General features: G+C 33.5%; 1 protein-coding gene across 1 annotated transcript in view; it reads left to right on the forward strand.

Annotated features, from left to right (window-relative positions):
* Nucleotides 1-23252, forward strand: part of SYCP2 (synaptonemal complex protein 2) — a 67328-nt gene that overhangs the window by 25671 nt on the left and 18405 nt on the right. Inside the window, exons 14-25 of the mRNA XM_011934506.1 lie at nucleotides 628-688; nucleotides 5001-5149; nucleotides 6011-6085; nucleotides 6551-6694; nucleotides 10303-10402; nucleotides 11236-11396; nucleotides 13204-13273; nucleotides 13601-13655; nucleotides 14074-14207; nucleotides 14339-14772; nucleotides 19252-19379; nucleotides 20133-20169. Of these exons, the coding sequence (XP_011789896.1) occupies nucleotides 628-688; nucleotides 5001-5149; nucleotides 6011-6085; nucleotides 6551-6694; nucleotides 10303-10402; nucleotides 11236-11396; nucleotides 13204-13273; nucleotides 13601-13655; nucleotides 14074-14207; nucleotides 14339-14772; nucleotides 19252-19379; nucleotides 20133-20169 (1548 nt within the window). The remainder of the gene's footprint in view (nucleotides 1-627; nucleotides 689-5000; nucleotides 5150-6010; nucleotides 6086-6550; nucleotides 6695-10302; nucleotides 10403-11235; nucleotides 11397-13203; nucleotides 13274-13600; nucleotides 13656-14073; nucleotides 14208-14338; nucleotides 14773-19251; nucleotides 19380-20132; nucleotides 20170-23252) is intronic.

Below are 23252 nucleotides of genomic sequence, written 5' to 3' on the forward strand. Positions count from 1 at the left end.
TTAGCCAGGATGGTCTCGATCTCCTGACCTCGTGATCCACCTGCCTTGGCCCCCCAAAGTGCTGGGATTACAGGCATGAGCCACCGCGCCCAGCCAGGAATGGTATTTAATTTTTACTATAACTTTGTGAATTCAGTATCATTCAGTTATACAAATTTTCAATGAAAATACTTGGAGCAAACATTTTAGGTTATTACCATGCACATTCATGTTTAAATCAAAGGACAATCTGTTAATGAGTATTATGGTTACAGGACCTGGAATAGGTAGTAGGAGTGGAATTGAGGAATGAGTATGACTTCATAAAATATTTCAAAGAAAACATAAAAAGACTTGGTAACATTTTTAAAAAGGGTATCCTCTAATAAATATAATATTAACAGTCATTCCTTTTTTGGTTAAGGATAGGAAATTGTCAAAAACACTTCGTTTTAAGAATGAACAAATACATTAAATGTAATGTATAATATGTAGTTAATTGGTGGAGCAAGAAAGGTGTTATATAAACTAGTTAGTGACTAGTAAAAAAAATTGATCGTTCGTGTAACTTAAAATTTGATGTTTAAAGAAACTGTAAATCAGAAATAAATTATTTATTTATGGCCAAAACCTGTTTTTAAATTTAAGGATCATCAATGGGAAGCAGTTACTGTGCCAGAGGAAAAAGTACAAATATACAGCATTGAAGGTATTAAACTTGTTTTTTTTTTTTAAATAATTTTCTCAATTCTTACCATATGGAACAAATATTACATCCTTTCTAGGTTAACAAAACAGACTAATGAAAGCAAAATAAGTATTTTCAGATGTTCACATTCAGAAATTCATCAAATTCCTTGGTCCCATGTTTTCCTACTAATCTCCCAACTCTACACCTGTACTTACTTCCTTCCCTGTCTAGTCTAGAAACAGTGATCCAGTTTGTCATTCTTGTTTCTATGTTCAAGGCTCCTGACCTTCCATCCCATTTGCTTGATTAAATCTGAATATCTGGTTTCTCCAATCCTGTAACTGGAACTGCATAACACTAGTGGACAAAATCAGACTAGTAGTATTACAAATTTAGGTATTAAGACATATTTTAGTTATTTCAATAGACATATAATATCTCATTATGATTTTTATTTGCATTTTTCTAACGACCAGTGATACTGAGCACTTTTTCATGTGCTTTCTGGCCATTCATATATCTTCCTTTGTAAAGTATATATTTTAAATATTTTGTTCATGTTTTATTGGACTATCTAGTTCTTAGGTATCCTAGATTCTAATCCTTTGATAGATATATGTTCTATGTTTTCTCCAAAACTGTATCTTGCTTATTCATTTTCTTATTGATATCTGGTGAGCAGTTTTAAATTTTGAAATCTACTTGATCTATTTTTATGGTTATTGCTTTCTGTGACCCAAGAAATTTTTGTTTAGTCTTAAATCACTAAGATGTTCCATTATTTTTCCACAAAAATTTTATAGTTTTAGCTTTTATGTTTAGGAGTATTATAATCTCAAATTAATATTTGATTAAGGTGTGATGTAGAGATTGGAGGTTCATTTTTTCATATGGATATGCAGTTATTCCAGGATTATTTGCTGTAAAGGCTTTTCTTTTCTATTGGATTTCTTGGGTTTCTTTGTTGAAAATCATGACTCTGTAATAGCGTGTCTATTTCTTGGCCCTCCAATCTGTTCTATTTATCATAGGTCTACTTACTATTCTTTATGTCAGTACCACACTGTTTTGATTATGGTAGATTTGTGGTTAGTCTTGAAGTCAGTATAAGTCTTCCAACACTGTGATTTTTAAAAATACTGTTTTGGAAATTATAGGCCTTTTGAGCTTCTATATAAATTTTAGAATAGGTTTATCGATTGCTTGTTGGAATTATGACTCAGGTTTTAGATCAATATGGGGAGAAATAACATGTTAACAGTAGTAACTAGTTTATAAACATGGTGTATCTCTCCATTTGTTTAGGTCTTTGATTTCTCTCAACAGTGTTTCATAGTTTTCTCTGTATAAGTCTTTTGATGAATTTGTTCCCAAGTGTTCAGTCTATATGTTTATAAATAGAATAGATCTTTAATTTTACCAGTCATGGGATCTGCAAAAGAGGTAGTTTTACTATTTCCTTTCTGATCCTTACGCACTTCCTCCCTCGTTTCCTTTTGTTGCTTTATTGCATTGGATAGAACCTCCAGTGCAATATTGTGTAGAAGTGATAAAAGTGGACATCTTGGCCTACTTCCCAATCTTTGCTTAGGAAAGAGCATTCAGTATTTTACCATTAAGCATGATGTTAGCCAAAAGTCTTTTGTAGATAACCTTCATCAGGTTAAGGATGTTGATAACTCTTCATATTTGTCTATGCACATGAAACCATCATGGCAATCAAGTTAATAAACATATCACCCCCAAAATTTCTTTGTACTTCTTTTAATCCATCCTTCTACCCCCAGGCAATTACTGATGTTTTCTTTATCTTTGATACTTTTACATTTTCTAGAGTTTATATAAATGGAATCATACAGTATGTAGCAATTTTTGTCCAGCTTTCTTTTAGAATACTTTTTAAAAAAATGATTCAAGCATGTTCCGTGTATCAGTAGTTTATTCTTTTTTTTGGCTGGGTGTTATTCCATTGTATAGATATACTTCATTTGGTTTCTATAGTCAGCTGTTGATGAGCATTTGTAATGTTCCCAGTTTTTAGCTATTATGAAATGCTGCTGTAAATATTCATGTATAATTAATTAATTCTGAAAATATGTCTTTAGTTCTCTTACGCAAATACTAAGGAGTTCGGTGGTTAGTTCAGACCCACAGGCATATGATTAGCTTTTGAAGAAACTTCTAAAATGTTGTCCAAAGTGATTTTACCATTTTACATTTTCACTGTCAGTGTTTAAGAGTTCCATTTGTTCTACATCCTTCCTAACACTTCTTACGGTCAGTCCCTCCTACCATTTTGCCTTGTTGTACTGGCTGTATAATCTTCAGTACAATGTTAGTAGAAATTATAAGAGCAGACATAATTGCCTAGTTTATGATGTTGGTGTTGAGGGTGAAGAGGATGATTTTTTCTCCTATAATTATTTCATGGTGACAATTTCTCTGTTAATTCAGGTAAACTAGTTGTTTAATTAGAGTATGGCACTTTCCCATCTCTCTCTTGCTGCCTCTCTTGCCATGTGACACACTCACTCCCCTTTTGCCTTCTGCAATGATTAAAGCTTCCTGAGTCCCTCATCAGAGGCAAATACTGGCACCATGCTTCCTGTACAGCCTGCAGAACCATGAGCCAAATAAATCTTTTTTTGTAAGTTGCCCATCCTCAAGTGTTCCATTATAGCAGACTAATATAGTCTTCTTCTAAAAAGATCTGTTGTTTCCTCTCTTGATCAGTCATATGTTGTCTCTATGCATGTCAAGTAATTTTATGATAGATAATGCATATACAGGAACGATAGATGCTCCAGATAGTCCTTCCACCAGAAGAGTTTCTTTTTTTCTTCTTAGGCGGAGGGGCTGAAGGCCTGATCCAATCACGGAGGTTGGTCTGTGTTTAGTTCTAGTTTTAAATTTACTCTTTGTCTTGTTTGCCTCTGTTACTCAGGTGTGGCCATCCCAGTCTGTTGATGAGCCTATTAGATTTGTGCCTTCTGAACCTGAGAGACTGTGGGAGATACAGTTCTGCCTCCTAGAGGTTTCCAGCTCAGCTCTCCAATGTACTGTATCAGGCAGTACATTGATTCCAAGCCCGTGAGACTATTAGTTAACTCTGCCTTTTATTAGGTTTGGTCCAGCTCCTTGTGCTGTCCCAGAATGAAAATTAGTTATGCCTTTAAAGCTTTTAAGTGTCCTATTTGTTACTCCAGGCACTACTGCTCACTAAATACTTGCTTGTCTTCTTTTCTCCAGCAGAGGTTTTCTTCTTAAGCCTACAAACAGAATTAGCAAATTTCCTTAGAGAAAAAAAGGCCAGAGATCTTGTTACATGTACAGCTCTCTGACACCTTTAAACATATGATATTTTAACCCTTCTGATTTTTTAAAACAGGGTATTAGCCTGCCACAATATCCTACATTTTCCCCAGAAGTGGAAGTCTCCAGCTTCCAACTTTGGACTCTCACTGCTACTTGGCAGTCTTCCGTGTCCATAGTTGCCATCCCTAAGGGACATAGTTGTGTCCCTTAGGCCACATCATGGCGTAGCCTGCAGAGCTTTTTCAGATGTAGAGATAAATTTCCTTATTTTGTGTGATCCTGCTCCCTCAGAGTTTTTCTCCTGCAGGCAGGGTTAGAGACTTCTCATCCAGCAATAGAATTCCTGCCACAAGTAGGACAGGAGCATGGTGGCCTCTGATCTGTAATACACGTCCTTTTTTTAGGTGCCAGGTAATTTTTTGGTAACTTTTGTAGGGAGGGAGAGTGTGACTATTTCTTATAAACTGGTACTTGCTGTATTCTCTGTTTACTGGATTGGTAAGTTCATTGGGGCCAAGTACCAGATCCTTCTCCCCTCACAATTTCCTGACACTGAATTTTTATCAAATGTTGTTTATTGTCCAGCATGTTATAACAACTGTGGATTTAATAGAAATGTTTATATGCATATGTCTAGAAATATGGTGATTATATGGAATTAACGTTGTTTTTGTTTGCCTTTGTTTAAATTAAGAAAATAGTATTCTCAGATGTGTTCAAGGAATATTTTATTAAGAATTTGTTAGGGTCCAGAATGTATTTGGGACTCTACCTTATCAGGTATAGCCATATCCCGTATTTTATAGATAAGAATACTGAGGCTAGGAAAGCTAAATTGACTTGATTTATTTAGCTAGGTAAGTAGTGCCAGAATTGATGAATTTAAACACTGTTCAACATTGAGAATTTGAATTTTGATTCAATTAATATGCTACATCCATGTCTTATTCATAGTATACTTGCAGAGTAGTATCACAGAAACATAAACTAATCAGTGTTATTTGTTTGTATACAGTGAGAGAATCAAAGAAGCTACTAACAATAATTCTGAAAAATATGGTAAAAATTAGCAAAAGAGAAGGGAAAGAATTGCTTTTGTATTTTGATGCATCACTAGAAATCACTAATGTGACTCAAAAAATTTTTGGTGCAAACAAACATAGGGTAAGTCTTTAAACTTAATAAATATTTACTGTTTTCATAATTCTGGAAACACTCAGTTTGGGGTTATAAGTTTTATTGCATTTTTTCCTTTCTAGAATTCTTTAAATGTAGATTTTAGTTCTTTAAATTTGTACTGGTGAAGAGTCATCAGCTTGTTAGTCATATCCATTGAGATACCCATTAGAAAGTATCTCAGATGACAAAATTAGCAGCAGCTGCTCAAAACATTTAATGAATTTCTGCCAGGTGTTTAAAAAAATGAGAGAAAGCACTGTTTTCAAGATTTTAAACATCGTGAGAATTACACACATGATACATAAGAAGTAAATAATGGCATAGGGAACAAGAGTTGTAGACATTGAAGAAAGAGAAGGCTCATAAAGAGTCAGGTTTGGAGATAGGCATTATTATGGATATGGGACTTGAAATGGCCTTCGAAGTTGAAGGAAAGTATTTAGATAAAATACTTTCCAGGCATGTAGAAGACATTACGAGGCAAATATTGTTTAACTGAGAATTTAAGGTGATAATTCATGTGATGTGTTGGGGAGATATTCAATGGACAAATTTGAATAGTGCAAAAGATTTGTGTTGCAGAATATTAGAACAAGGGTTCCTCACAAATGACAAGCTAAGGTGACTGGTTAATGGGGAGTGATTGCAGTGTTCTGAGAAGGTATTCATATATGCAAAGTAATTATTTGGGATATTTGGCAATTTTGGAGGAAAACAGGTAGAAAATAATTACATTATCTTATTTTATAAAGTACATCATTTTATTTTATACAATAAAATATAAAATGACATATAAAAAATGGAAAGAAAATAAAATGTCATCACTGTGAATTGATTTAATTTTAGGAATCTATCAGAAAACAAGGTATTTCAGTTGCCAAAACATCGCTGCATATACTTTTTGATGCAAGTGGATCACAGGTATGTCTCAGACTTACTTGATTTTTATCACTGGGCTAAGTTTAACCATAACTAATAGAACAGGAATAAAGGTGTTGTTGGACAGTGAATATATAGAAAACAAATGGTCTCAATATAAACAGTACCCCAATAAAATGTATATGATGTTTAAACATGTTATAAATGATCATTTTAGTGTAAAGAGTGGGGTTATTAATAAATACCAGTTTAGTAACTTTAAAACTTTAATAAAGCAGTAAATGTCCTTACATTAATGCCAAGCTTGTTTTATGTCTATTAGTGTTTGAAAACATGGATACTTTTTATTGGATCACTTTGTAAAAATTATAACAGCACATAGATAGAAAAGGGAAACAATTGATATTTGAATGAGATGAGTATAAGCTTTATTAAGACATCCAGTGACTGTTGATTACTTTCTGTGGTTTGCAGTTTTTAATACTTTTTTTTCATATTCTCCAACAGATTCTAGTGCCAGAAAGTCAAATATCACCAGTCAGAGAACTCGTTAGTTTAAAGGAAAAATCAAAGTCCCCAGAGGAATTTGCTAAACCTTCAAAATATATCAAAAACAGTAACAAAGGGAATAGAAATGATAGTCAGCTTGAGGTAAAGATGGTGTCAAAATACTGGCTTATAAAACTACCATTGATCAAATCATTACTATATATGAGTACAGAAAGAAGCGTCTATATATTATTGGCCTTGATTAATCACATTTCAGAGTTTTTCTCCTACCTTTGACAAATGCAAACAAGATAGTGTGTGTCTTAGCAAATTGTGTACATGTATGGGGTTAGAACAAGATATACTTTACACTTGTAAATTACAAATTAGAGATAAGATAACCTGCTTCTTGCATTTATCCTTTTTGTTCTATCATTGCATTTGGCTATAATGTAGAATAGTAATGTATAATGTTCTGTTTATTTGCGTGAGAAAAAAAAGAGTATGAGGTTTTTTCTTTTACTCCTTTTCTTCCTCTTCCATTGAAGGACCTCTTCTAGGTCACATCCAGGAGAACCATTTCTCATAATTGGAACCCCTACCACCATACCTTGCTGTGACACTTGACATTGTTGATAGCCCTCTGTTTCTTAAGGTCCTCTCCTTCAGCTTCCATTGTATACCACAGTTCCCTTTCTGCTTCTGTTACTACATCAGAAAAACTTTCTCTCTATACCTCTTTGTGGGTTAGCTCTAAACCCCAAACCTTGATATCCAGTTTTTGGAACATCTTGTTGCCTTCTTTCTTAGAGAGCTGCTTTCATATTCATGCTGTGAGCTCTTAAAATGTAGCAGACTTTTCTTCAAAATTCTATAGCTGCATCTCTACTTTTTTTTTCTGTATTTCCATTTTTATGTCTCTTCAAGACCTTTCCTGAAGTCTAAGCTCAAACATTGTATCTTTTGCCTAAAATCTGCATCTGTATTTCAGCACAAAAATATCTGCCTAATTTTTTTGGCAACATGCTTGATTCCAGCCTCTTCTCCCCTTATATCTGGAACCAAGGTGCTTGTGATTATTCTTTCATAGTATCTATCTCTCACATCCATTCTTTATTATTTCTTCTACCATTACTCATCTCAGCACACTTAGGTTAATACAGTAGCCCCCTTGTAGGACTTTGTCACCACTGTTTTATCCTATGAGATACCCCATATAATCAGAGATTTTCCTTAAATATCAGTATCTTGATAGCATTCTTCTACTCCAAAAGCTTTGTGATTTCTGTGTTCATCCCACTGACTGAATAAATTTTGGCTCAGTTCTGAGACTTTGTACAATTTAATTTTACCTTTTCTATTAAAACTGTAATATATATTCTCCCCTTTTGTAAGGTAATTTGCTTTACTGTCTCTTTGCATGCCATGTTCATTCATGCCTCTAGATTTTCATTCACATTATTTCTTTGTTTGGCTTTACCCATCTGAAGCATACTTACATTTGCAAGTCTTGTTCATTTTCACTTTCTCTTGTTTTGCTTTCCTTTTAAAACATTTTACAAATCTTTTTTTTGTAGGAAGTCTTTTATTATACTTTAAGTTCTGGGATACATGTGCAGAACGTGCAGGTTTGCTACATAGGTATATATGTGCCATGGTGGTTTACTGCACCCATCAACCTGTCATCTACATTAGGTATTTCTCCTAATGTTATCCCTCCCCTAGTCCCCCACCCCGCAACAGGCCCCAGTGTGTGATGTTCCCCTCCCTGTGTTCATGTGTTCTTAACTCCCACTTATGAGTGAGAACATGGGGTGTTTGATTTTCTGTTCTTGTGTTAATTTGCTGAGAATGATGGTTTCCAGCTTCATCCATGTGCCAGCAAAGGACATGAACTCATCCTTTTTTATGGCTGCATAGTATTCCATGGTGTATATATGCCACATTTTCTTTATCCAGTTTATCATTGATGGGCATTTGGTTTGATTCCAAGTCTTTGCTATTGTGAATAGTGCTGCAATAAACATACGTGTGCATGTGTCTTTACAGTAGAATGATTTATAATCCTTTGGGTATATACCCAGTAATGGGATTGCTGGGTCAAATGGTATTTCTGGTTCTAGATGCTTGAGGAATCACCACACTGTCTTCCACTTTCTTTCTTTTTATTTAGTTTTTGAGATGGAGTCTTGTTCTGTCACACAGGCTGAAGTGCAGTGATGCAATCTCTGCTCACTGCAACCTCCACCTCCCAGAACCTCTGCTTCCTGGGTTCAAGTGATTCTCCTGCCTCAGATTCCCAAGGAGCTGAGATTATAGGCACCTGCCACCACACCTGGCTAATTTTTGTTTTTTGTTTGTTGGTTTGTTTTAGTAGAGACAGGGTCTCCCTTGCTGGCCAGGCTGGTCTCGAACTCCTGACCTCAGGTGATCTGCCCTCCTCGGCCTCCCAAAGTGCTGGGATTACAGGCATGAGCCACTGTGTGTCAGCCCATTTTTTGCTTTCTTTATAGAGCTTTGCCTGATTATTTCAGTTGTTACTAATCTCTCACCTTTAGGTAACTATAACTTTTAGGTAACTATAACTCTCACAGGCACTTCCATACATTTTGGCATGTTTATGTTACTATTTTGTTTTTTAGTCTTTTGTTCTCAAATTAAAAGTGTCATTTATTTCCCCTAGACAAGTAGCACATGAAAGCTATTTTTGGTGTCTTTATGTCAGAATCATGTTGGGTGCTTATTAACAATGCTGATTCTTAGCCCCACCTTAAATCTGTTGAATCATAAACTCTTGGAAAGGTCTTAAGCGCACCAAAGTTTGAAAAACACCACACTGCTGTTAAATACCTGTGCTCTGTTTTCAATGAGGATGAACTGTTTGAGGCATTTATATGAATAAGTAACTTTTCAGGTCCCATTCACTATGCCACTAAAAACTTAATTTCTCTAAGAAAAATCTTTTGGCTCAGAAGCTTGTTTTCTAGTTAATCTTATAATTTTCTGTTATCCTTTCCATCCTTCCCTCACATTTCATATACATACTCACAACTGCATCATTTTTTCCCCTGTTCTAGGGACAGGTGCCTTAAAACCAACTCTTTTATGCCTCTATGCAGTATGTCACCATCTACTTCTTAACATGGCATCCTCTAAAACTCCTGTCTCCTGTAGTCCCTGCCTCTGTTTATCTACTTCTGTCCCTCTTATAAATCAGTGTGAGATGATATGGGAGAAAACAAATCTTTATTGGAACCACTAAATTATGTGCCACTGAATCTATGAATTCCTGCAGCTACTTCTCCAGTTTAGCCTTCACTGATTATTAGTACAATTTTCAAAAATGTGTGAATATTTTGAAGAAAGCTTAATACGAAAGAACTCAAAATAATTTTATATAAAGATGTAATCCAAACATTATCCTCATGGTATAGAATAGGAAATTGCAAGCTATGGTTAACTAGATAAGCTCAATATTGATAAAATATTTTCAGCTAGCGTATAAAGGTACTGTACTTCATAGGTATGGATATTCTATAAATATTATTTAAAACAATGTTCCTTACTTGTTTTGGCTACTTATTTAATATCAAACATGAAGATGAACCTTTATATCAGCCTAAAACATGGAGATTTATGGATATTGTGTTGTTTGTTTAAAAAAACATATCTTTGGCATGTATCAAGGCAAAATGTTATAAGTAAAATTGTAGGATATTTAATTTCAAAAAGACTGTGTTTACAGTGGTTGTTTTTCATCATGGTTTCAGATAATTACCCCTAGCAAAAGAAAAATGTCTGAAGCATCAATGATTGTTTCTGGGGCAGATAGATACACTATGAGAAGTCCAGTACTTTTCAGCAACACATGTAAGTTTTATAGTTTTAAAAGATTCTAACAATTATTTTAAAGGAGGCATTTTTTAATTTGAGGCAATCTGAGCATAATTTACATAAAGGATAAGTTTGGTATATAAAAATTGATAAAATATGAACCACAAATGTCTTCTAATGGGAGGAAAAGTAAAATGCTAACATATGAACAGAACAGTGTTCAAAATACTAACATTTGACAATAATTTGTTATAATTTAAGCAGGACACAGCATATCTTACTGGTTAAAACACTGAATTAACCAGGCCAGGTGGACTTAGCTCCCCACTTCCAGCTGTGTACTTTGTACAGGTTATCCTCTAGCTAAATTTAGAACCAGTTTTTTCTATAAGTGGCACTTAAGTATCTCATCAAGTTGTTTAGAGGATTAAATAGAAATCACTCATTTAATAAGGAATCTAGTGAAACTTTAAACAGTGCCTGATACATACTAAGAGCTAAGTAAAAGTTTTAAAAAACCTGATACTGTGTACTAGTTTCTTTAAAGTCCTTAGTCTATATGACAACTTAACATTGACCTTCTGTTCTAAAAATCTAGTTGCCTACTGGCCAGTTGCCTAGTATCCGACAGGCTCCTCAAACTTAATAGGTCCAAAATTAAATTAATCTTTCCACCCTCCCTGCAAATTTTTCCTTCACTTCTTATCTTGGTAAATTACATCTATATTCACTTACTTATCTGAGCCAGAAACCTGGGAACCATCTAAGAATGTTCATTTCTTACCTTCCTCATCTGAAAAGTACCTCAACAATAGCAATAGGTAAAAAAAAAAGAAAAAGAAATCTGCAATTCTTGTCCTCCTTTTTAGCAATACCACCACGAAGAAGAAGAATTAAACCACCACTGCAAATGACGAGTTCTGCAGAGAAATCTAGTGTTTCTCAAACATCAGAAAATGGAGTGGATAATGCTGCATCACTGAAATCTAGACCATCAGAAGAAAGACATAGGAGAGATAACACAGACAAAGTAACTTTACCTTGAAAGTATTTTAAAAAATTTTTTTCAATTAATATTGGAAATAAGCATTTAACTAACTTCTTTTGCAAGCTGCAAATGTCTCGTTTTGTTTAAAGCATTACCTTTTTTCCCCCTAAGTATCATTTATTGCTCTTGAAAGTAGAGTCCTTCTGGCATATGACTCATTTACTGTGCTTACAATAAAACTTATGAATATTCACTATAACTTGATTTACACATTTGGGAGCATAAATGAACTTGCCATAATTATATAGTTTATTATACAAATTAGTGACTGCTATAGGGAAGGCTGTGGTATAGGAATGTGAGATACAAGTGGACTGTGTCCTTAAGTTTCTCAAAATCTAGCATGAAAATTAGATAATAAGTTATAAGCATTCTCAGATGTACACATATAGGATGCAGTAGGAACCAAGTAGCGGGTCAAGTGCTTAACCCTGTAGCTAGATGTGAGGGTGAAGATCAGGAGATGCTTTTTAAGAAAATATGGAGAGAGAATTGACTTTTGAAAGGTCAATCAAGAGTCAAATGGATATTGAGGAGAAGGGCATTTGTTCCAGGTAGTTGAAAAGACAGAGCAGGAAAGGATAAGAGAGAATAGTTTCTTCAAGAAACAGGAGGTAATCAGAGATGCAGATAAGCTTGTAAAGGAGGAACATCTAATAGCTTTTGTTTTTTCTGAAGTGTGAAGATGGTGAGTTTCTCCTGGAGATCTGTTGAAGTACAGGATTCAGGGACATGTAAAGCTATGTGCAATGTAACGGAGAGGCCTAAGAATAACTGTTAGACAATGTTGAGGACCCAGTTTAAATATGACTTTTATAGCATAAATATGTTCATAAATATGTGCAATTCTCTCAAAGCTTAGTAGCCTTGGTGTTGACAGTAAGATGAGAACAGATGATGGATTCTTACAATGTAAATGGGTGTGTGGCAGAAAGATAAAGAGGATGAAAGTTGAAGATACTACAAGAAAATAGTCAAAGTCATGGTTCAAGTTGTCTTAAGTGTTTCTTAATAAGGGGATTATTTTTCAGTTGTGTGACATGGTCCTAAATGTTGTAGGATGACAGGCATCCTAGCTAGGATCCTGCTTACCTATTGTCAGGAGAAACCCTCTGTCGTTGTAACAACCAAAACCACACCTGTGTATTTCCGTAACGTTCCCCTCCCAGTGTGGAGAATCACTGGCTAGAGTAAGAAGGAGAGGCAGCCAGGATGAGGCAAAATATTTTAGACTAATGGGAATATTTTTCTGACAATAGTGGCAGATTTCTATTTGATCTGGATTAAGTGTGTATCTTTGGCTATGGAAATAGGGAAGCAAGCTGTAGGAAAGAAGTTACCTGGGCAATGCAGTAGGTATTGTTCTAAATAAAAAACTTACTAAACAAAAATCATCCTCTTCAATATCTGATGATAATTCTGAAAAAACAGGAAAAGTGAAATATAAGAAAGAATGGACCGTATCAAACTCGACAAAGCAGGCTATGTAATCAATTGCAGCAGGAGAGATTTCTCATGGAGAGTCTAGAAATTGTCAGTTACAGATGAAAATTGAATTATTCTAGCTGTGGATGTGATCAGAAAATTTATGCGATATTCTGCCTCATCTGCAGTGATAGTTTTCTTGTGTTTTAGGATAGGGAACATTCAGAAATGGGCATAACGTTTATGAAATATATAAAAATAGTATCAAGGCAGATTTAAAAGACTCAAACCTTAATACTCTAACGTTTAAGTTGTTTTCATGTAACATCTTAAGTTTACATTAACATGTTTCCTGTGTTTACAGCACATCAAAACTGCTAAGTGTGTAGAAAACACAGAAAATATGAACGTTGAATTCCCAAACCAAAATTTTAGTAAGTACCTTGTGGTTTAATTTAATTTTAGTCATTTTTTTTTTTTTTGAAAACATACTTCTCCCTGTATTTTCCTTTAACTCCACTGGCTTTCATTGATTTGAAAAAGATTTACAAAGAATTTGTTTGACTTTGTGCAAGGAATTTTTGAGGTTACAAAGAAATATACAACCTTTGTTCCCCAGAAGTTTGGGTCTAAGAGGACGCAAAATCGATCAATCCATTCATCCTAATATGTGAACCTTTATAAATTTCTATACTAACTCCCCATCCCACTGCCAACTGCATGAAAAAAAATGAAAATATAATAATATTTGTTTTATTTAGATGAACTCCAGGATGTTATACCTGATTCACAGGCAGTGGAAAAAAGAGATACTGCGTAAGTATGAGAAAATCATCAAATCATTTAGTCTAATACTATGGCTGTTTTTAGTGAATACAGCAGATTTGGAGGAAAAGGACTTTATATGATTAGAATGTAGCATTAATCATCTCTTAAGTGTTACGACAGCACAATGGGGAATGATGTATATGTTTTTTTCCCCCATATGGACCAATATAACTCTTTTCAAGTGGAGAGACTTAAAATGAATGAGATTTTAAAAATGTATAAACAATGAATGTGTAGAAATTTAACTTAGTTTACAGTAGAACATGTAAGATAAGATACATTTATGTATTATTTACACACATGTAATACATTGCTTTCAATAAACTTTGACTACATTAAAAATCAAGGTCTTAAAGTCATAGGGTAATGTTTTATAACATAGTAAGCAAATTAATTTATTTTCTAGATTACCTGGTGTTTTAGACAACATCTCTGGAAATAAAATGCACAGCAAATGGGCATGTTGGACACCTGTAACAAACATTCAACTATGTAATAACCAAAGAGCAAGTACTTCATCAGGAGACACATTTAATCAAGGTGAAACTTAATTTTATCTATATATAATAGTTCAGTGTTAATTTCCTCAAATGTCTAACAAGCATTAAAACAAATTTTACATATTGTCAACTTTTTAATTTAAAAAATTAATTTCTCATTTTCCCCAATAGATATTGTTATAAATAAAAAACTTACTAAACAAAAATCCTCTTCAATATCTGATCATAATTCTGAAGAAACAGGAAAAGTGAAATATAAGAAAGAACGAACCGACCATCTCAAAATAGATAAAGCAGAAGTAGAAGTTTGCAAGAAACACAATCAACAACAAAATCATCCTAAATATTCAGGGCAGAAAAGTACTGAAAATGCCAAGCAGAGTGATTGGCCTGTTGAATCTGAAACTACTTTTAAATCGGTTCTCCTAAATAAGACAATTGAAGAATCGCTGATTTATAGGAAGAAATGCATATTGTCAAAAGATGTGAATACTGCTACTTGCGATAAAAATCCTTCTGCTAGCAAAAATATGCAAAGTCATAGAAAAGCAGGGAAAGAATTGACTTCTGAGCTTAATTCCTGGGATTTGAAACAAAAAAAAATGGTGAGCTTTCAATGTGTTTTGATTTTTGCATATCCATAAGATGCCTACTTGATAACATAAGAAAGAAGCTTGATTAATTGCTACACATTTAACATGTGTAGCACCTTGTTGTTTAATTCAGTGCCCAGACTGAGAATTCCTTCTTAAACTCCTCACTCACCTGTCTCTTGTCCTAGCTCTGACAGAACAGTAGTAGGCACATATCAGACATGTAAATATGTATAGAATTAATGAACTATGCAGTTCCTATCTCTTCGTTTTGGGTTCCTCCCACTCTTTCCTTTTGACTTGCATATAGAACTATTTGTACATTTCTTATAATTCTTACCTTTCTTTTTAATAAATGGTCATTTTTTTTCTCTCTATGACTGTAACCATAGACTGTTTTATTCAACATTTGTTTTCCTGCATGTCCTAGCACAGCCTTGTACACAGTAGCACCTCAAATATTTTTTGGATGAATGCATTTAACCTTGAGAAGGTTTTGCAAGAAAGTATGTAAATGGGTTGGAAGAGACTGTCTATTGTTACTGTTACTCATCATTATTAGAGCTCCCACTTTCTTTTTCAGATTAATCATCTCTGGAGAACATCTCTAAGACATTTTTAGCTACTTTGCCACCAGACTTCCAGGGAAGAAAATTTTACTTTTTTGTAACAGTATGGGTAAATCATTTTTTCTTAACTATCAAAATGCAGATTAAGAAAAAAAATTTTAATTAGAATACATTTCCACTGCAAGTAATGCAGTCTGCTTTTTGATATTTCTAAAATAATCCAGGTTTTGTAGGCTTTTATTTTCATTTATCTTCAGTAGTAATGCTGATACCTGCGTAGCCGGATTTCTAGAGTCAATGTAAAATGTTCACACAATGTAACATCTCAATGTGCAAATTACATTTAAAAGATAATTTGCAACTGTATATAATTAGGCATTATTTTTCTCTACTGGTCTCCTTTAAAATATTTTTTACACCTGCAGCTCACTTTTTGTGCCTAATTTGACTGTTTTCTTCTTTAATCATATTCTTTTGGGTCCCTTTTTTTCTTGGATCCTAATACGTTATTTTCTCTTTCTCAGCTGCTATTTACTTCCCTCAGTCCCAGGGGAAATAAGGTTCTTTTTGTCCAAACAAAGATCTGTCTTTAAATTTAAATTTTAAATTGCTTTCTTTGGTATTTAGAATAATTTCACATAATTTCCCTGAGCTAGTCATTTTTTTTTTCTGGGAGCACAAAACCTAATAATCTTTTCTAAGCTGTGCTCTGATTTTAAAAAAAATCAACTTCCTGTTTTCAGAAATTGTCTTCAGTCCTTCATAGAGTCACTACCTGTATCCTATTTAGGATTTCCCACCAGTTCCATGAATCACTGTCTTCTATCTACCTACCTACCTACCTATCTATTCATTTATTATACTTTAAGTTCTGGAGTACATGTGCAGAACGTGCAGTTTTATTACATAGGTATACATGTGCCATGGTGGTTTGCAGCACCCATCAACCATTCATCTACATTAGGTATTTCTCCTAATGCTATCCCTCCCCTAGCCCCTCACCCCGCAACAGGTCCCAGTGTGTGATGTTCCCCTCCCTGTGTTCATGTGTTCTTAACTCCCACTTATGAGTGAGAACATGGGGTGTTTGATTTTCTGTTCTTGTGTTAATTTGCTGAGAATGATGGTTTCCAGCTTCATCCATGTGCCAGCAAAGGGAACTCATCCTTTTTTATGGCTGCGTAGTATTCCATGGTATATATATGCCACATTTTCTTTATCCAGTCTATCATTGATGGGCATTTGGGTTGGTTCCAAGTATTTGCTGTTGTGAATAGTGCCACAATAAACATATGTGTGCATGTGTCTTTATAGTAGAATGATTCATAATCCTTTGGGTATATACCCAGTAATGGGATTGCTGGGTCAAATGGTATTTCTGGTTCTAGATCCTTGAGGAATCACCACACTGTCGTCCACAATGGTTGAACTAATTTACACTCCCAACAGTGTAACAGCATTCCTATTTCTCCACATCCTCTCCAGCATCTGTTGTTTCTTGACTTTTTAATGATCATAATTCCAATGGGTGTGAGATGATCACTGTCTTCTAAGGTAGCCATCTGTCTGATACTGTCTTTCTACTTATTGGATCACCCCAGAGCGACCTATGTTCTTAAATGGCACAGATTTCCCAGGCTGGCTCCAGTTATACTGGAATTTCTGAAATCATACAGTATTTTAGAGAAGGTTCATTTTGGTACATTTCTATCAAGACAAGTAAACCATGTTTGCACTCTGATAATCTTAAGGGAACATTAATAACTTAGTACCTATTATATATAAGAACATATGGACTTCAAAATGGTTAAAATAGTAAATTCTGTGTTTACTAGAGTTTTGTGTATATCACTATAATTAAAAAACGTATATGCCTTATAACCAGAGAAAAGTAAATATAAAGTCAGGAGACCTCATGTCTTTAAGAATACTACTGTAGTTTATTAAAACTAAGTTATCTAAATTATGCTGAGAATAATTCTTGTTTTATAGTCCTTTTACTTTTAAAAATTTATTTTTGGAGCAATTTTAGTCCCAAAAATGAGTAGAAAGTATAGAGACTCCTCATATACTAATTTACCCATTCCCCTGTTGTTAACATCTTGCATCACTGTGGTACATTTGGTAGAATTGATGAGTCATTATTGATACATAATGATTATTAACTCAAATGCTTAGTTTACATTAGGCTTCATGCTTTGTTATACATTCTGTGTGTTTTGACAAATATGTAGTGAAGTGATACATCTACCATTACAGTATTACACAGAATAGCTTCAGTGCCCTACCATTCCCCTGTGTTCCACTTGTTTGTACTTCCGACTAGGAATGTATTAAATCTATAGATCAAGTTAGAACTGACATCTTGACAGTATTGAGCTTTCTATCCATATATGTGGAATATTTCTTCATTTATTTAGATCTCCTTTGATTTCTTTCATCAGACTTTTGTAGTTTTTCTCTTGTACATGTTTTGTTAGATATACATTTAAGTATTTCTTTTGGCAGTGCTAATGTAAATTGTATTGTGTTTTTGATTACAAACTCCACTTGTTCATGGCTGGTTTATAAGAAAGTGGTTGACTTTTGTATATTAACCTTGTAATTTGCAATCTTGCTACAATTGCTTACTACTTCCAGTAGTTTTGTTGCTAATTCTTTGAGATTTTCTACATAGACAGTAAGGTCATTTGTGAACAAAGACAGTTTTATTTCTTCTTTCCTAATCAATATACCTATTATTTCCTTTTTCTACTTATTGCATTTGCTAAGAATTCCAGAACAATGTTAGAAAGAAGCAATGAGGGGACATTTTTGCCTTGTTTCTGATTTTAATAGGAAAAGCATCTTATTTCTCACCCTTAAGTGTGATGTTAGCTGTAACTGTTTTTGTAGATGTTCTTTATCAAGCTGAGAAAGTTTCCATTTATTCCTAGTTTGCTAAGAGTTTTTTATCATGAGTTTGTGTTGGATTTTGTCAGATGCTTTTTGTGTATCAATTTATATTGATTATTTTAAATTAGTCTGTTGATATGATGGAGTACATTAATTTTCAAATGTCGAATCAGTCTTGCATGCCTAGAATAAATTCCACTTGGTAATAGGTGCGTAATTCTTTTTATAGGTTGTAGGATTTGATTTGCTGATACTGCTGATGTTACAGATTTTTGCATATGTGTTTATGGGAGATATTGGTTTGTACTTCTACTTGTGTGTAATGTCTTTGGTTTTGGTATTAAGGGGATATTGGCCTCATAGACCAAGTTAGGAAGTAGTTCCTACTCTTCTATCTTCTAGAAGATTGTGGAGAATGGGCATAATTTCTTCCTTAAATGTTTGATAGAGTTCACCAGTGAACTCTTTCTGGTGTTTTGTTTTGGTAGGATATCAAGTATTCATCCCATTTCTTTAATAGACATAGGCCTAGTCAGATGATCTGTTTCTGTTTACGTAAGTTTTGGTAGATTGTGTCTTTCAAGGAATTGGTCCATTTCATCTAGCCTATCACATTTGTGGGCATGTAGTTCGTAATATTGACTTATTTTTTTAATGTCTATGTGATCAGTGATGGTCCTTCTTTCATTTCTGATAGTAATTTTTCTCTTCTTTGTTAATCTGACTAAAGGTTTATTAATTTTATTGATCTTTTCAAAGAAATGGCTTCTCCTTTTTTCAGTTTTTTATTCTCATGGGTAGAAACATTTTAAAATGTCTACAAAGGACTCTGTAAAGTTCTGTTAAAATATTTATCTTGAGTTATTTCAATGCCTAACAAAGCTCAAACTTATTAAATAACTGACTCTCTTTATTTCTCTTTGCAGGTATAAATAGAACCAGATTTATCTTAAAAGTTTTTTTCAACCTTTATTTTCCTTTGAAGATTAACTGGTAGAGTTTAAAAGTAATTTACAAATTTTTTCAGAGAGAAAAGTCAAAAGGGAAAGAATTTACCCATGCAGCAGAATCCTTGATAAGCCAAATCAATAAAAGATACAAAACAAACGATGACATCAAGTCTACAAGAAAATTAAAGGAGTCTTTGATTAACAGGTATGTTCTTAAATTTCAGACATGAATATTTTTCTGACCGATATAACTATATTACACAATTTAAAAAAGGTTAATTTTAAACATAGGTTCAGATAATGTAACTTTTCAGTAGAAAACACATGGTTACTTAATACTTTTATAAATAGGTGTTTAAATTACACAGGAAGGGAACTAAATTTGAAATTTGTCATTCTATTGTCTAGTAACATTTAATATAGGACCAAACACATATCAACACAACATACCATTTTAAAAATCTTTAAGATGTAGACATTGTACTTACTGAATCTAGTAATGAATAAACTAAATATATTTAAATACATTGCTTAATGAAATACAAAATTTAACCAGATATGAGAGTTTTTTTGTAGTAAATAGTACATTCTTTGCAGTCTTTCCAAAGATTGTGTTTATTACAGAATGTCCATTTACAGTCTGTCAGGTTGTTAATTCAAGTTTACGTTAATTCTGGCCTTACTATAGATCATGAATAAATGACTCTTATGGCAGAATCACTCATTTTAAATTCACACTTTCTGCTGCATTAATGATTCAGCTTTGAATGCTCTATTGTAAGTGCTATTTACTGTGAGTGAAGTAGCAAAAATATCAGACTATTACTGTTACACTTTGGTTATTTTTAACATATTGAATATAGATTTAGTGATATAAATATGGTTTATCTTAAATAAAATGACTTATGAAAAATATTGATAATTGCTTTTTCAATTTTGACAAAATCTTTTTTTACAGTGGTTTTTCAAACAAATCTGTTGTACAACTCAGTAAGGTAGGTGTTATTTACTTCACCAAATGTGTAGTCAAGCTCAGTGTTTGACCATAAACACTAAAATAGCATAGTGGTAAAATGGAATTTGATAATGATGTTTTCAGCATATTGCTAAATGAATGATAACCACTGACAGGTTTAGTAGCAAGTACTCAGAAGAGCCCTCCAACCTTCTGTTTTTCAAATAAAATGGTTCTATTAGATATATGAGCATAATATTTTTACTTTTTGGTATATGATTCAGTATATCCTTTTCACTGTGTATGTATATGTGTGTGTGTTAATAGCCGATCCCATCTCTCCTAACAATTAGATCCTACTGAAGTTCCAATTTTGTTTAAAAAAACCTTTACTCTTTATCCAGGCTTATAATATAAATTATCTTTTTTCTAATTCCTCACAGTTGCTCTCTGTGTCCACTTAATATTTCAAGTTTTGAAGTTCACCCTCTGTAAGTTCTTCTTGAATGTTTTCTCCCCTGTCTAGGCCAACTCCTATTAGCCCAGTTTCGGTTCTGATTTCTAATCTCTGGATTGTTACAATAGGCTTTATGTATTAATAATTTTCTTTGCCTCTAGCATTTCTCTGTGTCAACCCATACATCACATTCATTACCTGCTTTTTTTCTTTCCAAAGCACACAGCTCCAATCATGCCACTTTCTTGTTCAGAAACCTTTCTTTGGTCCCTGTTGCTTATTGAATTAAATGGAAACACAGACTGGCTCACTTGTCCTCTTAAAAGATTGTCTTGTTTCTTAATTTTCTAGGCATGTCATGTTTAACTGAAACATGATAACTTGAGGTTTCCTGAAGTAAGTCTTTCCTAAGTATTTATTCTTTTTCCCTTTGCAATGAACTTTGAACTTAAGTCAGCAGGCTCTCTCACCCTCTTATCTGATTATTAAAATATTTCTCTTTGCAAGTCTTGCTTTGTACCTTCCTTATGAAAACTTTCCAAGATGCCCTGACTCAAAAACCCATTTGGCAATAATTCTGAATCTGTACAATAGAGTGTTTTGGTACCTTTTACATTTTTATTTATTTTTGCTATTTTACTCATGGGTTTTTTTTTTCTTCTATTTTTTCACTACACTTTATTCTGAATCATCTTTGTATTTTCTGTAACATTTTTGTGCTCACCTTTGTATCCTCTATAATACCATTGATACCTTTGGCTTATCTTCTTTAACATCTTTGCTCATTTTTACATATTCTGTAACAGCACACAAAAGATGCAACAGATGAATGAACACGTGTATGCAAGCACTGGTAAAAACAAGACTGGGAAGGATAAGTCAGATAAATGATCAGAGGAGTAATATATTGAGAGAACCTTTTTAAAATAATGCAAATAGTTCTATATAAAATAGCTGAGAGAAATAAATTGAAGATGTGTCACACAATAAAATTAATACTTTAGGTTTTAATATTTCTAACTTACTAGATATTTAGTCTATTTCTGATCAGTAATCATTAATACAACATATTACAATTATTTTATTTAACTTCTTTTCTGCCCTCACTACTTTGAGATCTGGTTGTGTATCCTTTTAGTTGTAGACTGTATGAATAATATAACACATTTTTTTCCTAACAATACTAGTTAATTGATAGCTTTTTGACTCTCTTATATGAGATTTTACTTAAACCTTAGCCTCTCAAAGTTTTCTATTTAAGAGTTTAAAGCAAATGAAAGTCCGAAACAAAGTAGAAGCATGCTTGGTTTGTGATCATGGCATCACCAAAATTTAGCTTGTAGAATTCCAGTAAGGAGGTCATTTATCTACATACAACAGTGTCAGTAAGTATTAAGATTAAAGGATTTTATTAGATTTACAATATTTTCTATTATATTTTTACTATTTAAGTCTTCAGTATTTTAAAAAAGTAGTTTTCTTATTGTATATATTTAAGGTGTATAACATGATATACATAGTGAAATGGTTACTATAATCAAATTAATGTATTCATTCATCTTTGTGTGTATGTGGCAAGGACACATAAAATCTACTCTTGGCAGATATCCCAAATATAATAGGTTGGTACAACAACCTATTATATAATACTGTATTATATAAAGTTGGTGTATTATACAATACTATTAATAGTCCTTATGTTCTGCATTATATCTCTAGACTTATTCATCCTACAAATCTGCAACTTTGTATCCTTTGATCTCCCTTTTTCCTTCCCCCCGCCATCCTCTGGTGACCACTGTTTTATTCTCTTATTTCTATAGATTTGACTTTTCTTTTTTTTTTTTTTTTTAAGATTCCACATACAAGGGAGATCATGCAGTATTTTTCTTTCTGTCTGGTTATTTCGCTTAGCATAATGTCCTCTTGCCTTGGTTCATCCATGTTATAGCAAATTTCAGGATATACTATTTTTAAGGCTCAATATTTCTTTGTTGTATATATACACGCACCGCAATTTCTTTATCCATTCATATGTCAATGAATACTTTGTTTCCATGTTTTGCTTATTATAAATACCACTGCAATGAACATAGGAATGCAGATTTTTTTATTTTTATTTTTTATTTTTTGAGACATAGTCTTGCTCTGTTCCCCAGGCTGGAGTGCAGTGGCGTGATCTTGGTTCACTGCAACCTCTGCCTCCCAGGTTCAAGCAATTCACCTGTCTCAGCCTCTTGAGTAGCTGGGACTACAGGCGCATGTCACCATGCCCAGCTAATTTTTATGTTTTCAGTAGAGACAGGGTTTCACCATATTGGTCAGGCTGGTGCTGAACTCCTGACCTCAGGTGACCCACTCACCTTGGCCTCCCAAAGTGCTGGGGTTACAGGTGTAAGCCACTGCACCTGGCCCTAGGAGTGCAATTATACTTATGGGTGGTGATTTAATTTATTTTGCATATATTTTTATTCAGTTTAAGGAGAATGTTACAAATGTCAGATTTATATTAGTGAAAGCACAACTAGAAAAATGTTTAAAAATTAATCGCACATTATTTGGCACATAGAGTAATGTACAAGTTTTTTGTTGAGGTAAAATATACATATAAAATTTACCATCTTTATCATTTTTAAGTGTGCATTTCACTGGTTATATATAAATAT

Source organism: Colobus angolensis, unplaced genomic scaffold (genome assembly GCF_000951035.1).
Source record: "Colobus angolensis palliatus isolate OR3802 unplaced genomic scaffold, Cang.pa_1.0 Scaffold136, whole genome shotgun sequence".
Taxonomy (NCBI): Eukaryota; Metazoa; Chordata; class Mammalia; order Primates; family Cercopithecidae; genus Colobus; species Colobus angolensis.